Here is a 20,465-nt window from a genome sequence, read left to right as displayed (position 1 = left end):
TCGAGTAATGGAAGAAAGTGGTCTGGTCTGATGAATCACATTTTCTTTTACATCATGTGAACAGCCTGGTGCGTGTGCGTCGTTTACCTGGGGAAGAGAAGTCACCAGGATGCACTACGGGAAGAAGGCAAGCTGGGGGAGGCAGTGTGATGCTCTGGACAATGTTCTGCTGGGAAACCTTGTGTCCTGGTATTCTTGTGGATGTTACTTTGGCATGTACCACCTACCTAAACATTATTGCAGACCAGGTACACCCCCTTCATAGCAATGGTATTCCCTGATGACAGTGGCCTCTTTCCGCAGGATAATGCACCCTGCCACACTAGAAAAATTAGTCAGGAATGTCTTGATGCATGCTCAATAATCCAGGTAAGGAAATCTCAGAAATTTGAATCAGTTCATCTGGAGACAATGTTTAATGAGAGAAACGTTTCATCACTCATCTAAGTGACTTTTTCAATCTCAGCTGACAGCAGGTGTCCTTCGGCCTTATAAACAATACAGTTGCATAACGTCACTTAGATGAGCGATGACAATATTTTCCAAAATGACAATAGATAAAGGGTCAGAAAACTCAGAGATAAAACTAACTGAATTTGGGGGGCTATAAATTAGGATGCAGAGTAAAGAGGGAGGGCCAGTGATTAAAAGAAAAACAAAGCTGCAAATGAGTTAAAATTACTGAAAATGAACAGGATGTTACTCAAGACCTAACTTATAAAAAACAGCTAGGCCACCCCCTCCACCTGGGAATATGAAAATATGCAAAATCAGGGGGGCTAGCCTCTATCAGGGGAACAGTGTACCCTGGGCACAGCCATGTCTCAGTAATCATAAAAAAAGTCCAGATTACTAGAAACAATAAAATCATTAATAATAAACGACTTATTACCCAGAGATCTCACATTCAAGAGGCCAAAATTGTTTGGTGTCAAAGCAGAGTTTAAACCAATGGGAGTACAACAAATAGGACGCAAATTGCAGACATTTGCTCCAGGTATTTGGTTGTTGCTGTTTCTACTATTAGGTACGTCATGTGGATGAGGGGCACGGTGCCTAATAATAGCCTGTATGAGGAAAACTCCTGGTGAGAGGGTCAATGACAGGCTAGGCCAGCAGAGGGAGTCAGCGGGCAGAACAGTACCATGGTGCGCTATCACAAGCGGAAGCAGAGGCTCCGGGGGGGGGGAAGCATGGGACGTAAACAGGAATGGTTTGAGGAACATGACAAAGAGTTCAAGGTGTTGCCCTGGCCTCCAAATTCCCCAGATCTCAATCCGATCGAGTGTCAGTGGGATGTGCTGGAAAAACAAGTGCGATCCATGGAGGCCCCACCCTGCAATTTACAGGACTTAAAGGATCTGCTCTTAACATCTTGGTGCCAGATTTCAGAGGACACCTTCAGAGGTCTTGTGGAGTCCATGCCTCGACGGGTTAGAGTTGTTTTGGCAGCACGAGAGGACTCTACACAATATTAGGCAGGTAGTTTTGATGTTTTGGCTGATCGGTGTACGTATGTACACATTCACACACGTACGTATATCAGTCTCTTGTTGGTATGTATATTGTCAACTTGGCTTTTGTGTGTGTGTGTGTGTGTGTGTGTGTGCGTGCATACTGGCCCTCCCTTTCATCCTCAGTGTTGTCGTTGACTGTGTGTGTGTGTGTGTGTGTGTGTGTGTGTGTGTGTGTGTGTGTGTGTGTGTGTCTGGGTTGAACAGCCTTGAGGGTCAGATGACATGATCAGCATTCAGAAATCACATTATGACATGTCAGGTCATATGTGTGTTGTGTGTGTGTGTGTGTGTGTATATATATATATCTTCATTAAATGAAATACTCAACGGTAGGGAACGTGCGCAACAAATGAGGAGCAAAATAATCCAGTGATTCAAGGAAATTTTAACTGCCTCGTCATGCACATCACGTGCACAACGTCCAATGGGGATGTGGGAGGTGCCGACATTCAAAAATTCAAAAACGTGATCGCTAACAGTCCAGGAGGGGGGGAGGGGGAGGTTGCATACAAGGTTAATGGTAATTGTCTATTGGCATAATTTATTTATAATTACAAAATAGATGCTTATATCTGAGACATACTCATCGGCTGCCAAGCTGGCCAACTTGGCAGCTGATGAGTGCATGACACACAAAACAGGCTTGTACTGCTATGAATTAAAGTTAGTTTTCCTACATCTATCTTCCAGTAATTCTTTATTTTGCTCCTTATTTGTTGAGCACTTTTCCTATCGTTGAGTGTTTCTTTTAACAAAGTTATATGACATTTAAGCAGGGACGGATTAAACCAATCTGGGGCCCGGGGCACAATAATTCACGGGGCCCCCCGATAACAACACCAGAGAGTCTGAATGCAATTTCACCAAGCAGTTTTGATTAGTCATGTGACTTACAGTAATCACCGGAAACAACGCAACGCATGTGATATTATTAAAGGACCTACAAAACGTTACATTATTATTATTATTATTGTTGTTGTTGTTATTATTATTTCACCCGTCACCAGCACTAACTAGTAAGGCGCGCAAACGTCACGTTAACGTTACCTCCCAGAATGCATTGACTATGTAAGGGATAATGTACAGTGAGCCGGTTATTATTACGAAATAAATCCCGACAGGGTGATGCAGGACCACGACGCGAAACGGAGGGGTCTTGAATCACCCTTGAATCACCCTAATGATTTTTGTTTTTGTTTTTATGTGTAGCCTATAACATTAAATTGTACATAGGTGCTAATGAATCCATATTTGAAATAATACAGGAATATTTTTGGCATACCATTGGAAAAAAATATTGTAGCGAATTCGGGGGACAACGCAACCACAGGAACTGCCGTGGCTGGGAAGCGAACCCGCATCGCCCGCACCGCAGGAGATATCGCTAACCGCTCGACTAAAGGGTCAGACCCGCCATGATTGAGAATTGTAGTGAAATCATGTCTTATATAAACCCTGGTAATCGACATTACCTCTTGTAATGATTATTTATAGAAGGGGTAATCATTGGGCGTATTTCAGAGGACGTAATTTCGCTAATCTTGGGGGCCCCCAGAAGGGCGGGGCCCTGGGGCCCTGGCCCCGTCGGCCCGTGCATTAATCCGTCCATGCATATAAGTTGTCATATATGTCCTGTGTGGTGTTGTGCTGGAGTCTCCTCCAATTATAAAAACAGATTTACATTTTTTTCTGCACAGAGTTTTAAGCTGTTATTTTCTGTTTCTGTACCTAGAATAAACTGTCTGTCTGTCTGTCTGTCTGCCTGTATTTATAAAACTAGATTACAGTCAGAGTACTTTCTGAGTTAGAGTTGATGTGAATATGAATAAAAAAAGCTGTAAGTCCCTGCAAGGAATATTAATCTTGTTCTACTAATGAACGATACTGATCTGATCCGATCTGATTTAATATTGAACTGACAAAGGGCTTTATTTATTTATAAATGAACACATGCGCACATACGTGCGCAGATGGCCCAGGACATCAGTGGATGCAAGTTTCCCTCCATCCAGGACATATAAAATAGACGTTATGTCAGCAAAGCCCGTAGGATTATCAAACACCCCAGCCACCCCAACTACGGACTGTTCCAGCTGCTACCATCAGGTAAGCGGTACCACAGCCTCAAAGCCCGGACCAGTAGGCTCCGAAATAGCTTTTTCCACCAAGTAACCAGGCTTTTGAACGAAGAACATTAAAAGACACTAAGCCTGGTGCTGGACTGGTGGTACTGACCTGTGGTCTTCAACAAACACACACACACACACACACACACACACACACACACACACACACACAGACAGTGTTACCTGCACAGGGCAAAGAGTATCCAATCACAGGGTGGTGAATAAATTGTCGCTCATTAAGACGAGTTTCACAGTATCTATGGAAACATTCCAGACAGATCACATGACGCTCTGCACACTGGAACACCAGGACTGGACTCCTGGATGGACAGACAGACAGTCAGACAGACAGTTATGTGGCATTTGATGGTGTCTTTTTTGTTTTTATTGATTTGTGATGTGTCTTACATGACGTCAGTGCAGGCAATACATGGCACGGATCTGACGTTGGTCATGATGAGGTCCAGGGCCACAGAGAGGTCATCATCTGATGTGGGGTGGACCGCACATTTCAGATAAAACTCCTGCACAGAGATCAGCCATACATCTGTCACTTTACATACAACTACCACATATAGACCAGGAATACAAAAACGGGTCACATTGCATAGAAATAGTTGACCTGTACTCATATGTCATAAGTGAGGTAAACTTTCATTGCAAGATAATTAGTCCTAAACTCGGTCTTTAAAAATTATTTTCGGTATCTTGTTCCATAATTTCTCAAATCATCACCGATGTCCACATGACTATTTGCTAACATATTTGTATGTGTTCTGTTTGTCCTGGATGGCCATGCGTTGTTTACTGAAACAGAATACAAAGGAACAGAAGAAGAAATTGGCAATGGAAAGCAAGGATACAAACAAAAGAACATGACAGAGTGTGTAAATATGAAGTGATATGAATCCACGTTATAAACAGATCAGTAGTGTTTTGAATAGACCAGTGGTTCTCAATCAGATCTTCAGGAACCAGCAGTACTGCTTGTTTTAGTTCAATACATTCATTCAGCTGTTGTTCCAGGTTTAAAAACCTCCCTGAGTGGAGGCTGAAAACTGGAACAACAGGTGAATGTAAGGAACTTAAATCACCAGTACTGCTGGTACCTGACGACCAGATTGAGAACCATTGGATTACACTGATGGTGACTTAAGAAGATGAACAGTCAATAAGATGAACAGACAGTCAATTGGATGATTAGAGACACAGAAGATGAATAAAGACAGCAGCTATGCAACATGTTTGCTCTAACATACACAGGGCAGTAGGCGGCGGTGTCTGCAACTGTGTTTTGACGAACAACATTTACCCATAAACCCTTTCTTCTCATGTTGAAGTGTGTATGTTTATTACTAAAACAGCTGTCTTTACAAAAGGACCAATACACATAGATCAAAGACAAATCAATGTTTCCCCCCCTTCAATGTGAAGCACTTTGGATATCTAAATAAAGTGCTATATAAATGTGATCTATTATTATTATTATTATTGTTGTTGTTATTGTTATTATTATTATTATTATGTAGCTCTACTCTTTTAGAACAGGACCGGTATTGGCTCCACCCCTTACCGCAATGTTACCATGACAACCCTCTGACTGACAGACACCATGGATACGACCTTGGAGCAGTATGTCATCCCAACAGGACGGCCCCTGAGTGAGAGAAAGGGGGAGGGGGGAGAACAGTAGAACAGTAGATGATGACCTGCCAAACACAAAGAGTAATAGAGACCAATGGTACCAACAGGAAAAGACAGACAGTAGAAACAGAGCTAGAGACAGACGATAGAGACAGGGATAGAGACAGACAGTAGAGACAGAGCAAGAGACAGACAGTAGAGACAGAGCTAGAGACAGATGGTAGAGTAATGGATAGAGACAGACAGTAGAGACAGAAATAGAACCAGATAGCAGAGACAGGGACAGAGACAGAGAGTAGAAACAGAGCAAGAGACACAATAGAGACAGAGATAGAGACAGACAAGTGAGACAGAGCTAGAGACAGACAGTAGAGACAGGGATAGAGGGAGATAGAGATAGCGACAGAAACAGACAGTAGAGACAGAGCTAGCAACAAGACAGTAAAGACAGGGATAGAGACAGAGAGTAGAGACAGAGCTTAGAGACAGACAGTAGAGACAGGGATAGAGACAGAGACAGACAGTAGAATCAAAGATAGAGACATACAGTAGAGACAGAGAGAAAGACAGTAGAGACAAAGATGGAGACAGAATGCAGAGACAGGGACAGACAGTAGAGACAAGGATAGAGACAGGGATAGAGACAAAGTAGAGACAGACAGTAGAGATGGATAGAGACAGACAGTAGAGACGGGGATAGAGACAGAGATTGAGACAGACCGTAGAAACAGGGATAGAGCCAGACAGTAGAAATGGAACGAGAGAGAGTGTAGCGACAGACAGAAACAGACAGTAGAGACAGGGATAGACAAGTTGTCTCACTCTACTGAGGATGAAGGTCGTCTGTCTGCATCTTCGACATCGAACACGCAGTTTTCCTGGTCTGATGGCCCGACACACACTCTTACAATACACATAGAAACTACTGTCTGAACGCCGGCCTGGACAGACACACACATATACACGCAAGCACACACATGCAAAATCATTCATAAACTGCTGTGAATAAACCAACTATGAAACAAATAAGTGACTTTTGATTTAACATTGATCCTGCTTTGACCACACAAAACAACTTAACCTTCAATCAAACAGAAAAAAATGCCAAAAACACCACCTTCACTTTACCTGAACCACACATCACTAGCCAGAACACACACACACACACACACATACATGTGGACTCCTCTTCGCTGGTCTCTCCCTCTGTGGTGCTCTTCTCCAGAATGACAGCCAGGCCAGATGAGGAAGAGGAGAGACGTGAGTTACTGAGGTCCAGTCTGGTCAAACTGTCCTCCCTGCCAACACGCAGACGCTCCTGCAGACGGAGCTGAAACACACAACCAGGAGGGGGAAGTACAACGTGCACTGTACTCTGCTCCGGGAGGTCACAACCCTGGATAGGTGAGAGAGAGAGAGAGAGAGAGAGAGAGAGAGAGAGAGAGAGAGAGAGAGAGAGAGAGAGAGAGAGAGAGAGAGAGAGAGAGAGAGAGAGAGAGAGAGAGAGAGAGAGAGAGAGAGAGACAGAAAGAGAGAGAGAGAGAGAAAGAGAGAGAGAAAGAGAGAGAGAGAGAGAGACAGAGAGAGAGAGAGAAAGAGAGAGAGAAAGAGAAAGAGAGAGAGAGAGAGAGAGAGAGAGAGAGAGAGAGAGAGAGAGAGAGAGAGAGAGAGAGAGAGAGAGAGAGAGAGAGAGAGAGAGAGATTTTGATTTTCAAAAGCACATTTATTCAGTTTACCTTCCAGTCCAACAGCTGATATTCAAACATATTCTTCTTATTTTAATCCAACTCGTAAAATGAAAAAAGTTTCAGAAAAGTCTCATTAAGTCATTTAAAACAAAGTATTTATAACAACAAACAGGTTTTCAAACTCAAGTCAACTCTATTTGCATAGCCCAACATCACAAAAACAAATTTGCCTCAGGGGGCTTTACAGCAACACAACATCCTTTCCTTAGACCCTCTCATCGGAAAAAAACCCTTCAACGGAGAAAAAATAGGAAGAAACCTCAGGGAGAGCAACAGAGAAGGGATCTCTCTCCCAAGATGTACAATGTGCAATAGATGTTGTGTTTACACAATTTACATAATAAATAAAACTTAAGCCAAATATACAGCCAGGACTCACCCTTGTTGCACAAAGTAGAAAGAGGAAAGTAGGTCTTCATTATCTCCCACTGAGCAGAATACTCCCCCTGTTGCCCATTTAAGGCTGAAAGCCTCTAAATTTTCTACCATTTTGTAGTAGGCATACTCCACCCTGAACCGAGCCTTCAGCAGTCCTTTAAGAACCTGCGCAGGGTCCACACAGCCCATCGCCCAAGCCTGGTTCTTACAGCTCAGCCAAATGTCTAATTTGGCAGTAGCTGATATAACATTTATAATTGTTTGTGTACCTTTCGCCCTGGCTAGGTATTTGGGATCATATACAAACACCTGAAAAGAAAAAGCCACCCCCAAGCCCAAAAACCAACCCCTTAACAAATCAAATGCACCCACCTACCTAAGACCCTGGACAAATAAAATAAATGTGTTAAAAGTTTCACACTGTGAACAAAACAGACATGCCTCCATGTGATCAGGATCCAGGTGCACTCTGTGTCTGTTCGTGGCTATCGCTCCGAAAGAGAAAAAAGACATTAACTATATCTTCAAAAAAGCTTCAAAAAAGCTTAAATGCAAAGCCTGGGAAAACAAAGAAACCCCATCATCGAAACTGTAAACACAAACCTCTGAAAAAAATAGTTTAACAGTGAATGAAAAGAAATGAGAAAACACTTAAGACAGCTATCAAACCAAAAACACAGACAGCAACAGGACCCAACACTACTACATGAATATTTTGAAGCTCTACAACAGTATAAACAGATCACTAGACAACAGAAATTCCACTACACCAGCAAAACGCCTCAGGAGATTGAAAATGCAGTAGATCAGAGTCAGTTGTTGGACATGACGAACAGTTTAGAAACTACAAAGCTACAAAAATTGGCAATACAAGATGCAGACATTTGGGGAAACTATTTAAATGACTTTATGCATGTTCAATAATCCAGGTAAAAAAAATCACAGAAAGCTGAATCAGTTCATCTGGACACAATGTTTATTGGGAGAAACGTTTCATCACTCATCTACGTGACCTCTTCAGTCTATTTTAATGACCTCTATAAAAGTATCCCACCCGAAGATCTGAACCCAAATCAAACTGAAATTAAAACAAAGCTAGACAACCTTGAATCAGCCACCAAAAATAACCAAAATCCATTAGATTACCCAACTACACAAAAAGAGTTGGCAGACAAACTGAAAACTGTTAATTAAAAAAAAGCTTGTGGCACAGATGGCATCAAAAATGAAATGCTGAAGAACAGTACCCTGAGTTGCATACTGCAGTTATTAAACGGTTCAACATGATGCTGACTGCTTTCCTGATATCTGGAACCAGGGGCTGATCACCACAATCTATAAAAAAGGATATAAATAAGGCCCTAATAACTACAGAGGGATCTGAGTCCGCAGCAACCTTGGGAAAATATTCTGTACTATCTTTAACTCCAGGATAATAGCCTTTATTCAAAGAAAAAAAAACTTACAGTTAAGGTCAAAATTATTAGCCTCCAAGGAACTATGGAACTTTTCCCTAAAATTCTGCCCAATGTTTGCATCATTCATAAAACTGTACATAGTAAAACATTCATCAATGTTAAGGCCCCTATTTGGTACATTTTGGAATGTAAAATAAATCTTCAGGTTTGCTTTATACCAAATGTAGTGAAAATTGAGGTCGTCAAAATTATTAGCCCCCATGTGATTTTTTGCTTTCAAAACACACCTGACCAATCAATCAGCTTTCAAACCACAACTGAGCAATCAGTCAGCATTGAACTTTACTTAAGGGACTCTAACGAACAGGGCTAGTGGCACTTGAACACTTAAATTCTTGGTAAGAAGTAATTTCATCATGCCAAAAAATAAAGAAATCAGTCTGGAACTCAGAAAGAAGATAGTGGATGCTCATCTTAAGGGGGAAGGCTATACTGCCATTTCCAAGCATTTCACAGTGTCTAGAACAGCTGTACATTTCATCATTGCAAAGCACAAGGAGACAAACTCTATTAGAAACAAACCTGGGCGTGGTCGAAAGGGCAAGATTTCAAAAACTTTGGAGTTGAAAATAGTCAGAGATGTCAACAACAATCCCCGGATCTCTGCCAAGATGATTGTTACTGAACTGGCCTCTTCTGGACTTGATGTTTCAAGGAAGACTGTTGTGAGGGCTCTTCATCATGGTGGGCTTCGAGGTCATCGTCCAAGAAAAACTCCATTGCTCACACAGCGGCACATCAAAGCCAGACTGGAGTTTGCCCGTGAACATTTGAAACATGGGCATGAGTTTTGGAAGTCTGTCCTTTGGTCTGATGAAAGTGAACTTGAGCTGTTTGGGCACATGGATGTTGCTTTTGTTTGGCAAAGGAAGGGAGAGGCCTTCCACCCCCAAAAACACAGTTGCCACAGTTAAACATGGTGGTGGGAGCATAATGGCTGTGGGGCTGTTTTGCTGCTTCAGGCACAGGAAACCTTGTTCAGGTGCATGGGATCCTGAAGAAAGAAGATTATGTTGACATTTTGAAGGACAATGTAAAGAAATCTGCTGCCAGTCTAGCTTTAGGTCGCTGCTGGGTCTTCCAGCAAGACAATGACCTGAAGCATACATCCAAGTTGGTCCAACACTTTTTGAAGGACACCAAAATCAAGGTCCTGGGGTGGCCCTCTCAGAGCCCAGATCTCAATCCTATTGAGAATCTTGTGGCAGGAGCTCAAGGTTAATGTCCATGCTCAAAAACCACACAATTTGGATGAGCTGGAACAATTTGCCATGGAAGAATGGGCTTAGATCCCTCAATGGACATGTGCCAACCTAGTTAAGAACTACCATAAGAGGCTGTTGTCAGTTGTGAGTCAGAAAGGTTACACTATTGACTACTAATTGTCAGAGTGCTAATAATTTTGGCCTTGTCATTTTTGTTTTCTCTTGTTTCAATTCAGCGCATCAGTAAAATATCTTAATCAAGCTTAGTGGAGATTTTGTCTTTGTTCTTTTGGAAGCAATTAAACTATAAACACTTTTAGTTATGGTCATTTCCATGGAAAAGTTAAGGGTTTTGTTGGATTTCATAAAGGGGGCTAATAATTTTGACCTTAACTGTAGGAAATGTCAAACTGTCTTTCTTCCAAATTACCAAACCTCCGATCATATACACCTTACACAGTTTAATTAATAAACATGTCCATCAAAAAAGGGAGGGAAATATTTGCTTGTTTCATCAATTTTAAAAAAGGCCTCGATCCCATTTGGCATGAAGGACTTTTCTTCAAAATCCTTCAAAGTGGAATAGGTGGTAAAGTATATGATCTTATCAAATGTATGTACAAGCATAACCAGTGTGCTGCGAAAATTAACAATCAAAGAACATAGTATTTTACTCAAGGACGCCGATGTGATGTAAGGATGCTGTTAAAGCCCTACATCATTCAACCTGTATATAAATGAACTTGCAGACCAGTTGGACCTTTTCAGCAGCTCCGAGCCTCACACTCTTAGATACCTGCTTTATGCAGATGACTTTATTCTGTTGTCTCCAACCAGAGATGGTCTTCAACATAACCTGACCATCCTGGAACAATACTACCATAACTGGGCCTTGCAAGTAAATTTTAAGAAAACTGAAATCATGAGCTTAAAAAAAAAACCCAACCACAACAAAAAACAAACAACCCCCCCCCAAAAAAACGAAATAACTTGAAAACAAATACCAGTTTACTTTGAATAACACTTTAATTAAACACACAAAAAATATACTTACCTTGGTCTGACCATATCTGCATCAGGAAATTTCAATATGGCAATAAGTGCACTCAAAGAAAAAGCACGCATGGCATTATGATTAAAAACCTAGTTATTCAAAATTAACATTCCAATTAGAATCTGGACAAAAATATTTGACAAGGTAATTTTACCAATAGCTTTATATGGAAGGGAGATCTGGGGCCCGCTCAGTAGACTGGAGTATGACTCATTGGACAAACACCCAATAGAGAGCCTCCACACTGAATTCTGTTGAAGAACTCTATATGTTCAAAGGAAAACACCAAATAACGCCTGCTGAGCAGAACTGTCATGTTACCCATTACCGTTAAACATACAAAAATGGGCAATAATATTTTGGACACATCTAAATTCAAGTAAAAAAGACACACTTCCATTCGAAGCACTAAAAACCTAAGAACTGGACCCTGAAAACAGCCCCCTCATTCAGCTGATGATGAAGCCAACCAACCAGACCCCCATCAGCACTGATTCAACACAACACAACAGAATAAAACAAATTATGAATCAGTCAAAAGCTCTATATTTAGAACATTGGAGAAATGAAACAAAACCCAAAGTAGATGAAATTGTTATTTGACTAAAAAGAGACTATACATTGGCTGAATAGCTCCACTGTGTCAGAGGTATGAATCAGAGACTGATCCTGATCAAATACAGGCTCAGTGACCTCCAACTGGCAGTAGAAACAGGAAGATACAGACAGACATGGCTGCCCAGAGAGAAGTGTGTATGTGGTCTCTGCTCGAGAGGGCAGGTAGCGATAGAGATGCACCTCCCCCTCCACTGTGAGAAGTTCTCTTCAGTAAAAGGTTTCCACTACTGGGAAATGGCCAAGAAAATAAAAAACTTCCTAACATTAACTCAAGAAGAGACACTGTCAATTCTCCTACGTGAAGGGACATCTCTGCTGGCAGCTAAATATGTATCTGCTTGCCACAGCATGAGGGACTAACACTCACTATAAAGCCCCAAAATTAGGGATTTGTATCGTACTAAGTAATCGTATTAAATTGTACAAAATCGTAGTGTACTGTATTGTAAAGGTCATTGGTTCGATCCCCAGCTCCACCAGAGAGCGTGTCAAAATGTCACTGAGCAAGACATTGAACCCCTAACTGATCCTGATGAGCAGGTTGGTGCCTTGCATGGCAGCCTCCACCATCAGTGTATGAATGTGTGTGAATGTAAATTGTGGTAAAAATTGAATGGGTGAATGAGAGGCATCCATTGTAAAGCACTTTGAGTGGTTGGTAGACTAGAAAAGCGCTGTATGACTACAGCCCATTTATCATGTTTACCATTTATCTCATTTGTACATGTTAGTATAAAAATCCTCCATTCCCATCATGTCAACATTAAACTGGTAAGCTAAAAAAAACAAAATCTCATGCATCCTTACTGTGGCTCAATCAAAATACACACACACACACACACACACACACACACACACACACACACACACACACACACACACACACACACACACACACACACACACACACACAAGAGTGTACAATTCATGAGTTTCGGCTCCTAAGCACTGCAGCAACAACAGTAACTGAACAACAACAAAACAGAACCACAAAAAAAAACCAAAAAAAACAGCAACAATAATAGTGTGTGATGTATGCAAGGTGCTGTGTGTGTGTAGGCCCAGTCCCAATAAATGTGCACACGTGTGTGTGTGTGTGTGTGTGTGTGTGTGTTTGTGTGTGTGTGTGTGTGTGTGTGTGTGTGTGTGTGTGTGTGTGTGTGTGTGTGTGTGTGTGTGTGTGTGTGTGTGCGTAGTTGTCTGCATATCCATGCGTGTCTGTGTATGCCAAGCTACATCTGTGTGTGTGTGTGTGTGTGTTGAAGACCACAGGTCAGTACCACCAGTCCGGCACCAGGCTTAGTGTCTTTTAATGTTCTTTGTTCAAAAGCCTCGTTGCTTGGTGGAAAAAGCTATTTCGGAGCCTACTGGTCTGGGCTTTGAGGCTGTGGTGCCACTTACCTGATGGTAGCAGCTCGAACAGTCCGTAGTTGGGGTGGCTGGGATCTTTGATAATCCTACGGGCTTTGCTGACATAACGTCTATTGTATATGTCCTGGATGGAGGAAAACTCACATCCACTGATGTCCTGGGCCGTCCGCATAACCCTCTGCAGTGTTTTGCGGTTGTGGGCAGTACAGTTCCCATGCCAGGCAGTGATGCATCCAGTCAGGATGCTCTCCATTGTGCCTCTGTAGAAGGCCCGTAGAATCCTGGGCCCCATGCTGAACTTCTTCAGTCGCCTGAGGTGACAAGAGGCTTTGCTGTACCTTTTTTCACCACATGGCTGGTGTGTTTATTCCAAGTGAGGTCCTTGGTAATGTGGACATCAAGGAACTTGAAGCTCTTGACCCTCTCTACAGCAGTCCTGTTGATGGTGATGGGGTCCAGCCTCCCCCCTTTCTTCTTGTAGTCCACAATCAGCTCCTTGGTTTTGTCAACACTGAGAGAGAGGTTATTCTCCTGGCACCACTTTGTTAGATTGTTAACCTCTCTCCTGTATGCCATCTTGTCATCATCGATGATCAGGCCCATCACCATCGTGTCGTCAGCAAACTTTATCACCAAGTTGGAGCTATGTGTGGCCACGCAGTCATGGGTGTACAGGGAGTAGAGGAGGGGACTCAGGGCGCAGCCCTGGGGGGCTCCTGTATTGAGGGTCAGAGGGGCAAAGGTGTTGGAGCCCATCCTCACCACCTGGCACTGGCTTGACAGGAAGTTCAGAATCCAGCTGCACAGGCTGGGGCACATTCCTAAGTCCCTGATTTTCGTGTAGAGTCTGGAGGGGACTATGGTGTTGAATGCTGAGCTGTAGTCTACAAACAGCATTCTCACATAGGAGTTCCTTTTCTCCTGGTGGGTGAGGATGGTATGGAATGTAATGGCTATTGCATCATCAGTGGATCTATTTTGTCGGTAGACAAATTGGTGGGGGTCAAGGGTGGGCAGTAACATGCTACAGATTAGTCCCTTAACAAGCCTCTCAAAGCATTTACTCACTATGGGAGTGAGAGCAACAGGGTGCCAATCATTCAAGCATGTTACCTTTGTCTTCTTCGGCACTGGTACAATGACTGATGATTTAAAGCAGGAGGGGACTACACACAGGGAAAAGGAGAGGTTGAAAATATCCGTGAAGACACCCACCAGCTGCACTGTGCACGCTCTGATCACCCAGCCCGGAATGCCATCCGGGCCGGCTGCTTTGCGGGTGTTCACGCACATGAATGACCTACGCACATCAGACTCGGCGATGGCCAGTGCGCTGTCCATATCGGCAGCAGTGGAGTCTTCCCCCAGGAGGTTGGTGTCAAAAATCTCAAACCGAATGAAAAAAACTATTAAGCTCGCCCAGGAGGGAGGCAGCGGCATTGGCTAAGATGCTGGGTCTCCTTTTGAAGTCTGATATTGTGGGTAATCTCTGCCACATGCTATGTGGGTCGTTAGCATTTAGTTGTTCCTCGATTTTCCTGCTGTATTCTCATTTGGCTGCTTTGATCACTTTCCGGAGATCATAGAAGGCTTTCTTCTTCTCCGCTTCATGTCCCGTGGCAAAGGCGGTGTCTCGTGCTGCAAGAGCAGACCGAATGGAACTGTTTATCCGTGGCTTCTGGTTTGGATACACCTGGACTATTTGAGTGGGCACCGCTTCCTCAATGCTTACTGGTCAGGTTACTGGTCAGGGTGTAGAAAGCGTGTTCTATCCTCAGATGAGCCACCACCAGACCCTTCATACTCTGCACCACATGAGCCCAGCCCTGACCTAGCATCTGATTCTTACTGATCTTCCAGATCGTTAGCTTAACAGTTCCAAACAGAAAATTCACCAGGACCAGAAGCACCCTTTTCTTGCCTTGTATTTGGGCCCAAAAACAAACACAGGGACAAAGAAATCCTCACCCAAAGCTTCCACCCATTCCTGCAGTACCCTAAATAAGACCACTAATCTAGGATAAGAGACCACTAAATGCTCTAACGTTTCCCTCTGTGTGCAGAAATGACAGTCCTCCCCAGTGCTTGGATCCAAGTGAGCTCTGTGTCTGTTTGTAGCTATTGCCCCATGTATAATCCTCCACTGGAGGTCAGCCATCTGTTTCTCAACAGGAAGCTTATACAGGACCCTCCACCTGCCTTTAGGGTTACAGTCTGAAGCAAAAACCTCAATCCACCTCGACTCCCTGACTTCAGTCAGAGAGCAAAGGTTGAGTACCTTCACACAGCTGTAGCAAAACTGCTTCTTCCCACAAGAGCTGAAACTACCCAGCACTGGTGTATTCAGAGAGAGAAGTAGTCCGCTGCCCCCTCACCACACTTAAAAGGCAGGACTGATGATCAGGGAGGGAAAACCATACTCATTGTCATCATCCCATTGGTCAGCTAGAGCGCAATTTTCGGCAAACGCCCTCAGTGGCCCAGACAGGGACTCCCAGACTTCCTCCACAACCCTCTTCAGCACTCTGGAGTACCTGATGTTGATGATAACACCAAGTGCTTCCAAGGATGTTTTTGTGAGAAGGCCCAGTTTGGTAATGCCAGCCTCAACAAACTTAGTCCATACTGTAGCAGAGGAGAAGGTAGTATTCGCAAGGAAGTCATTGTGAAACAGCCGCTCTTCAAAAAGCCACATTCCTGGTCTAGGGTCAGGAGTTCGTGTGACCTTCAGCATCTGCCAGTCTTCAACCGCCGAGTTATAAAAAGGTATGAGTCCAGTTAGGTCAGCTTCAGATGTTCTCAGTAAAAAAAGCTGTTTATCCAACCCAACCTGACCAGCTTTCTGAAGAAGCAGCCAAGAAGGAGCAAACCAGCAGTGACCACAGCCATAGAGCAGCTTCTGTGCCATCTGTAGTCTGAAGGCCACACTTCTGGATCGAATGTCTATAAGTCCTTGTCCTCCCTCTGCCACAGGGAGACACAGGGCTAATGCTCTCAACCAGTGCTGACCAGATCAGAAAAAAATTCACCAGGAGCTTCTGCATCTCTTCTGCAAGGTCTGGTGGTGGCACCAAAACAATGAGTCTGTACCATAGAGACGAGGTGACCAGGTTATTAACTATCAGAGCTCTTCCCCTGTAGGACAGCTGGCGTAGCATCTAATTCCATTTAGACAACCTGGCTTCCACCTTCTTCAGCACTCCCTCCTAGTTCTGCCTCTGAAAGTCCTCACTTCCTAAATATACTCCTAGGACTTTAATACCTCTTTCTCCCCACCTAAGGTTCCCATGAAGACTAGGAGTACTCCCCAAGTCCCACCGACCCACCAAACAAGCCTCACTTTTTCCCCAGTTAATTTTGGCTGAAGAAGCCTTTTCACATAAGGCCAGCCTTTCTTTCAATTCCCGGACATCTCCCTCGCCCTGGAAAAACACATTAACATCATCAGCGTATGCTGATACAACAGCAGAAGGGTGTTGAGCTAGCTCTGGCAGAGCGAGACCCCTCAGCTTGCTCCTCAACCTACATAGGAGAGGCTCAATGGCAATGCTGTAAAGCTGGCCAGACATGGGGCACCCCTACCTAATCCCTCTCCTTACTGGCCCAGAACAGCTTAACCCTCCTCCCACCTTCATGACACAACACGCACCACTATACAACAGCTTTATCCAGGACAGGAACCCCCCCCCCCCCCCAATTTACATACATCAAACACATCTCTCATTAAAAACAAATTATCTATCTGTTTGGAACACAATAGGATTGATCCGCACCAATCCAATTTCAGTCTATTAGATAAAAGTCTGAAGAGGATTTTATAGTCTGTACACAAAAGAGCTACTGGTCTCCAGTTTTTTAAAAGGGCTAAATCTCCCCTCTTAGAGAGCAGAGAGAGAACTGCACACCTGCAAGAAGTCCACTGCATGTTTCCTCATCTCAGCGGAATCCGTGGTCACCTTTCCATCAGGGAGACAAAGACACATCATTTGTTTTTTGTGTTTTGTTTGTTTTTTTGTTTTGTTTTTTTAAACACTGACTTCTCTAAATTAAAGAAGCAGTTGGTGCATCCATGTCTTGGAGTCTGGTGAAGTGTGCACAGACTAAAGCTCCTTTAGCTCTCTCTCGCAGGAAGGAGTTCGGCTGCTGTCTTTTAGTGTTAGAGATTATTATTCTGCTGATGAAGCTGTAAAATGGAAACATCTTCCAGGTCTCTTATCTCATCTTCTAACTCCTGTGCAGCCCTCTTAATGTCGGCTGTGGAATTATATGTGTACTGCTGGCAAAAAAAAAACCCTGATTTGGGTCTTTCCTACCTCCCACCATTGAGTAAGAGGAAGAAAATCGTCTTTCTTAGATCTCCAACAATTCCAAAACAATTTGAAAATTTCATATAAATTGTGATCATGTAATAATTTAATGTTAAAATGCCAAAAAAAAGGGTTTTCTGGTGAGAGATAAGATCAGCTCCATTAAAACTATATGATGGTCTGTGAAAGCAACCGGGTGGATCTGACAATTAACAACTCGAGCTATAAATGAGCTAGACACGTAAGACCTCTCCAATCTAGCTGCACTAACTCTGCCATCTGATATTTTGGCCCAAGTGTACTGTCTAACTGAAGGGTGTTTCATCCTTCACACATCAACCAAATCACTTTTCTTTAAGACATGGGATAGGACAGAGGATGACTGAAGGTTTGGCTCCTCTCCAGTCCTATCTAAAGTAAAGTCAGTGCATCAATTCCAGTCTCCACACAATACAATACACCCTCCTGAATTAATGCCACTCAATTTGTTTTGCAAGATCTTAAAAAGTCCTTCACGCTTAGAGCCATTGTTTAGTGCATAAACATTAATAAAAATTAAACTTAGAAGATGTTCGTATTTAAGGCAGAAGAAAATAAAATGGCAACTCCTGCACTAAAATGTGTCCCATGGCTAAGGATATGCTGCCCTGTCCACCATAAGCCTCAGTCTATTTCATTTGTGCCGTCACTGTGTGTTTCTTGTAGAAAAACCACATCCAGTCTTTTATGTCTGCTTACTGCTGTTACTAAGGCCAGGGTTCTTACACTTTTTCACCAATGATTTTCCATGACTTCTCCAAAACCTTTTACTGAATTTACATGACCAAAAGAAATTATTTTATCTCAATGGGACCACCGAAAACTAATTATCGTAACACTAAGTAAAATTAGGCTTACATCTGAAATGTATGGTGCCTCTCTAAAACAAAAACAAAAAACACCAGACAGGCACACTTAGTTGAATTTTCTCATATTGTAATTCCAACGGTTTAACATTTTTGTCAATGTCTCAAAAGATAAAAATGCCATCACATTTTCTGTCAGAGATAAACAGAGAGAAATAGTGCATTGGGGTGGGTAGGAATGCCAGTGCTAACTACTGATCAGTACATGAGTTGTCAATATAAAAAAAGACATAACATAAATAAATTAAATAAATCTTCCAAAATTAACTTCCACTCATAAAACTAGAGACGGAATATGCAAAGTCTGGAACTCAACGTGTCGTCTTTAGTCTTTACTTCTGCTCCATCCCACCGCCTCACATGTAAATCCATTTGTTTGGACTGCAAATGGTGGTTTAGGCTTTTGTCAAACAGCACTACATATGCCTTTTGTTGGGACACTTCTGACAGTAAGATTCTTTTAAAGTGCGGCGCAAGCCCAAAAGTACAGACACAGGCACACTTGTTCTCACCACAGGTAAATTTCACTGCAATCTGGCTGTCCGGGAACATGGCGGCAATCCCGCTGTCACACACATCAGCCACAGCAGACCCCACTGCATGCTGTCTACACGGACAAGCAATCCACTTGTGACCCACATCTCCACACTCAAAACACTTCATACTCCTGGAGCTAGTATATACCATATAGAAACCCTCCTCATGCTTAACACAGAAAGAGATGTTCGATGTTTGAGTTGGAGAGTCCAAATACATAAACACTTGTCTCTGCAGAGACTGAATATGCATCAATCTGGTGTCTTCACAACCAAGATTCACCGTCCGGAATCCACTTGCAAGCTTCCTGAAGCAGCTCAGTTCTTGCGCCAGCGCCTCGTTGGAAATAAAAGGAGGGATTCCGGACATGGTGATCCGGGTGGAAGGCACCGCCAGTGGGGAAACGAGTATAAACTCATTGTTTACGAGCAAGCCGTTTTCGATCAGTCAGTTGACCAAACCCTGTTCCTTCAAAAACACAACCACCGCTTTATTCATTCATGAGGCAATCGAGATGTTTCCATGCCCCACCTGATCTCCTACCACCAACAGCACCTGCTCCACCATGGTACCGGGCCATGGTGCTATCCTCACGCCGCGCCTCAAAGACAGGGATGGCGTCTCAAGGGACGCCATACCCGGAAAGAAGCACGACTCACCGTTCGCCAAAAACAATGACCAAACGCACACCAAACCACAATAAGAACAACCACAACTACAAAACAATCATACAATAAACACAGTAGGAAAAAAAATCGAGTAAAAGTCACAGATTCTCCCGCCAAACTCACCACGCTCTCTACCACCAAACTCCCAGCATGCAGTGCAGAGAGAGAGACAGAGAGAGAGAGAGACAGACAGAGACAGAGACTATAGTTGTGACCTCTAGTAGATGTGTGTGTTAAAGGGATAGTAAATGTAAAATAAATGCAAGCTGGCTTGGTAACTTGTCATAGTGAGAGCTCATAAGAAACGTTTAAGGCATGGTTGGCTGTTTATGCGAAAGTTGTGTTTCTGAGCTGCTGCTCTACTGCCATTAGGTTGCCATGTTCTTTGCTTTGTGTCATCACATTTATCGTGCATTCAGGCAACTGGGAGTTGACCTTTGACCTCACCTGCAGCGTGATGTTGTTCTGCAGCTCTCGGCCAGCAAACAAAACCTTCAGCTGGTCGGGGCTGACGCCATGCTGTCTCCCCACATGCTCCTTCAGATCAGCAACACTCGCCTCCTCCACCAGATCCACCTCTATACCTGGACCACCGTTAAACTTCACATTGACTGACAGACAGATAAGACAGAGAGACAGACAAAGACAGATAGAGAAATGGAAAAACAGATAGACAAAAGACGGACAGACCAACAGAATGAAAGCGAGACAGAGAGATGGATTTGATATTTGTCTACATCAAAATGACAGATATTGCAAAATGCCGACAGTGCACATATATATGTGTGTGTGTGTGTGTGTGTGTGTGTGTGTGTGTGTGTGTGTGTGTGTGTGTGTGTGTGTGTGTGTGTGAGTTTATCTAATCTGCCTGGTCTATTCTCTCTGGCTATGGCAGAATATTAAAATTCA

General features: G+C 43.2%; 1 protein-coding gene across 2 annotated transcripts in view; it reads right to left on the bottom strand.

Annotated features, from left to right (window-relative positions):
* prkn (parkin RBR E3 ubiquitin protein ligase) overlaps positions 1-20,465 on the bottom strand; it is a 49,550-nt gene that overhangs the window by 19,201 nt on the left and 9,884 nt on the right. Inside the window, exons 2-7 of one of the 2 annotated variants that reach the window (XM_056292069.1) lie at positions 20,004-20,167; positions 6,416-6,683; positions 6,110-6,228; positions 5,217-5,300; positions 4,052-4,167; positions 3,827-3,963 (exon numbers count right to left, since the gene is read on the bottom strand). In XM_056292069.1, coding sequence (XP_056148044.1) covers positions 3,827-3,963; positions 4,052-4,167; positions 5,217-5,300; positions 6,110-6,228; positions 6,416-6,683; positions 20,004-20,167 — 888 coding nt within the window. The remainder of the gene's footprint in view (positions 1-3,826; positions 3,964-4,051; positions 4,168-5,216; positions 5,301-6,109; positions 6,229-6,415; positions 6,684-20,003; positions 20,168-20,465) is intronic. The other variant, XM_056292070.1, reaches the window with a different exon arrangement.

Source organism: Lampris incognitus, chromosome 13 (genome assembly GCF_029633865.1).
Source record: "Lampris incognitus isolate fLamInc1 chromosome 13, fLamInc1.hap2, whole genome shotgun sequence".
NCBI lineage: Eukaryota > Metazoa > Chordata > Actinopteri > Lampriformes > Lampridae > Lampris > Lampris incognitus.
This window is presented reverse-complemented; position numbering and strand designations above follow the sequence as displayed.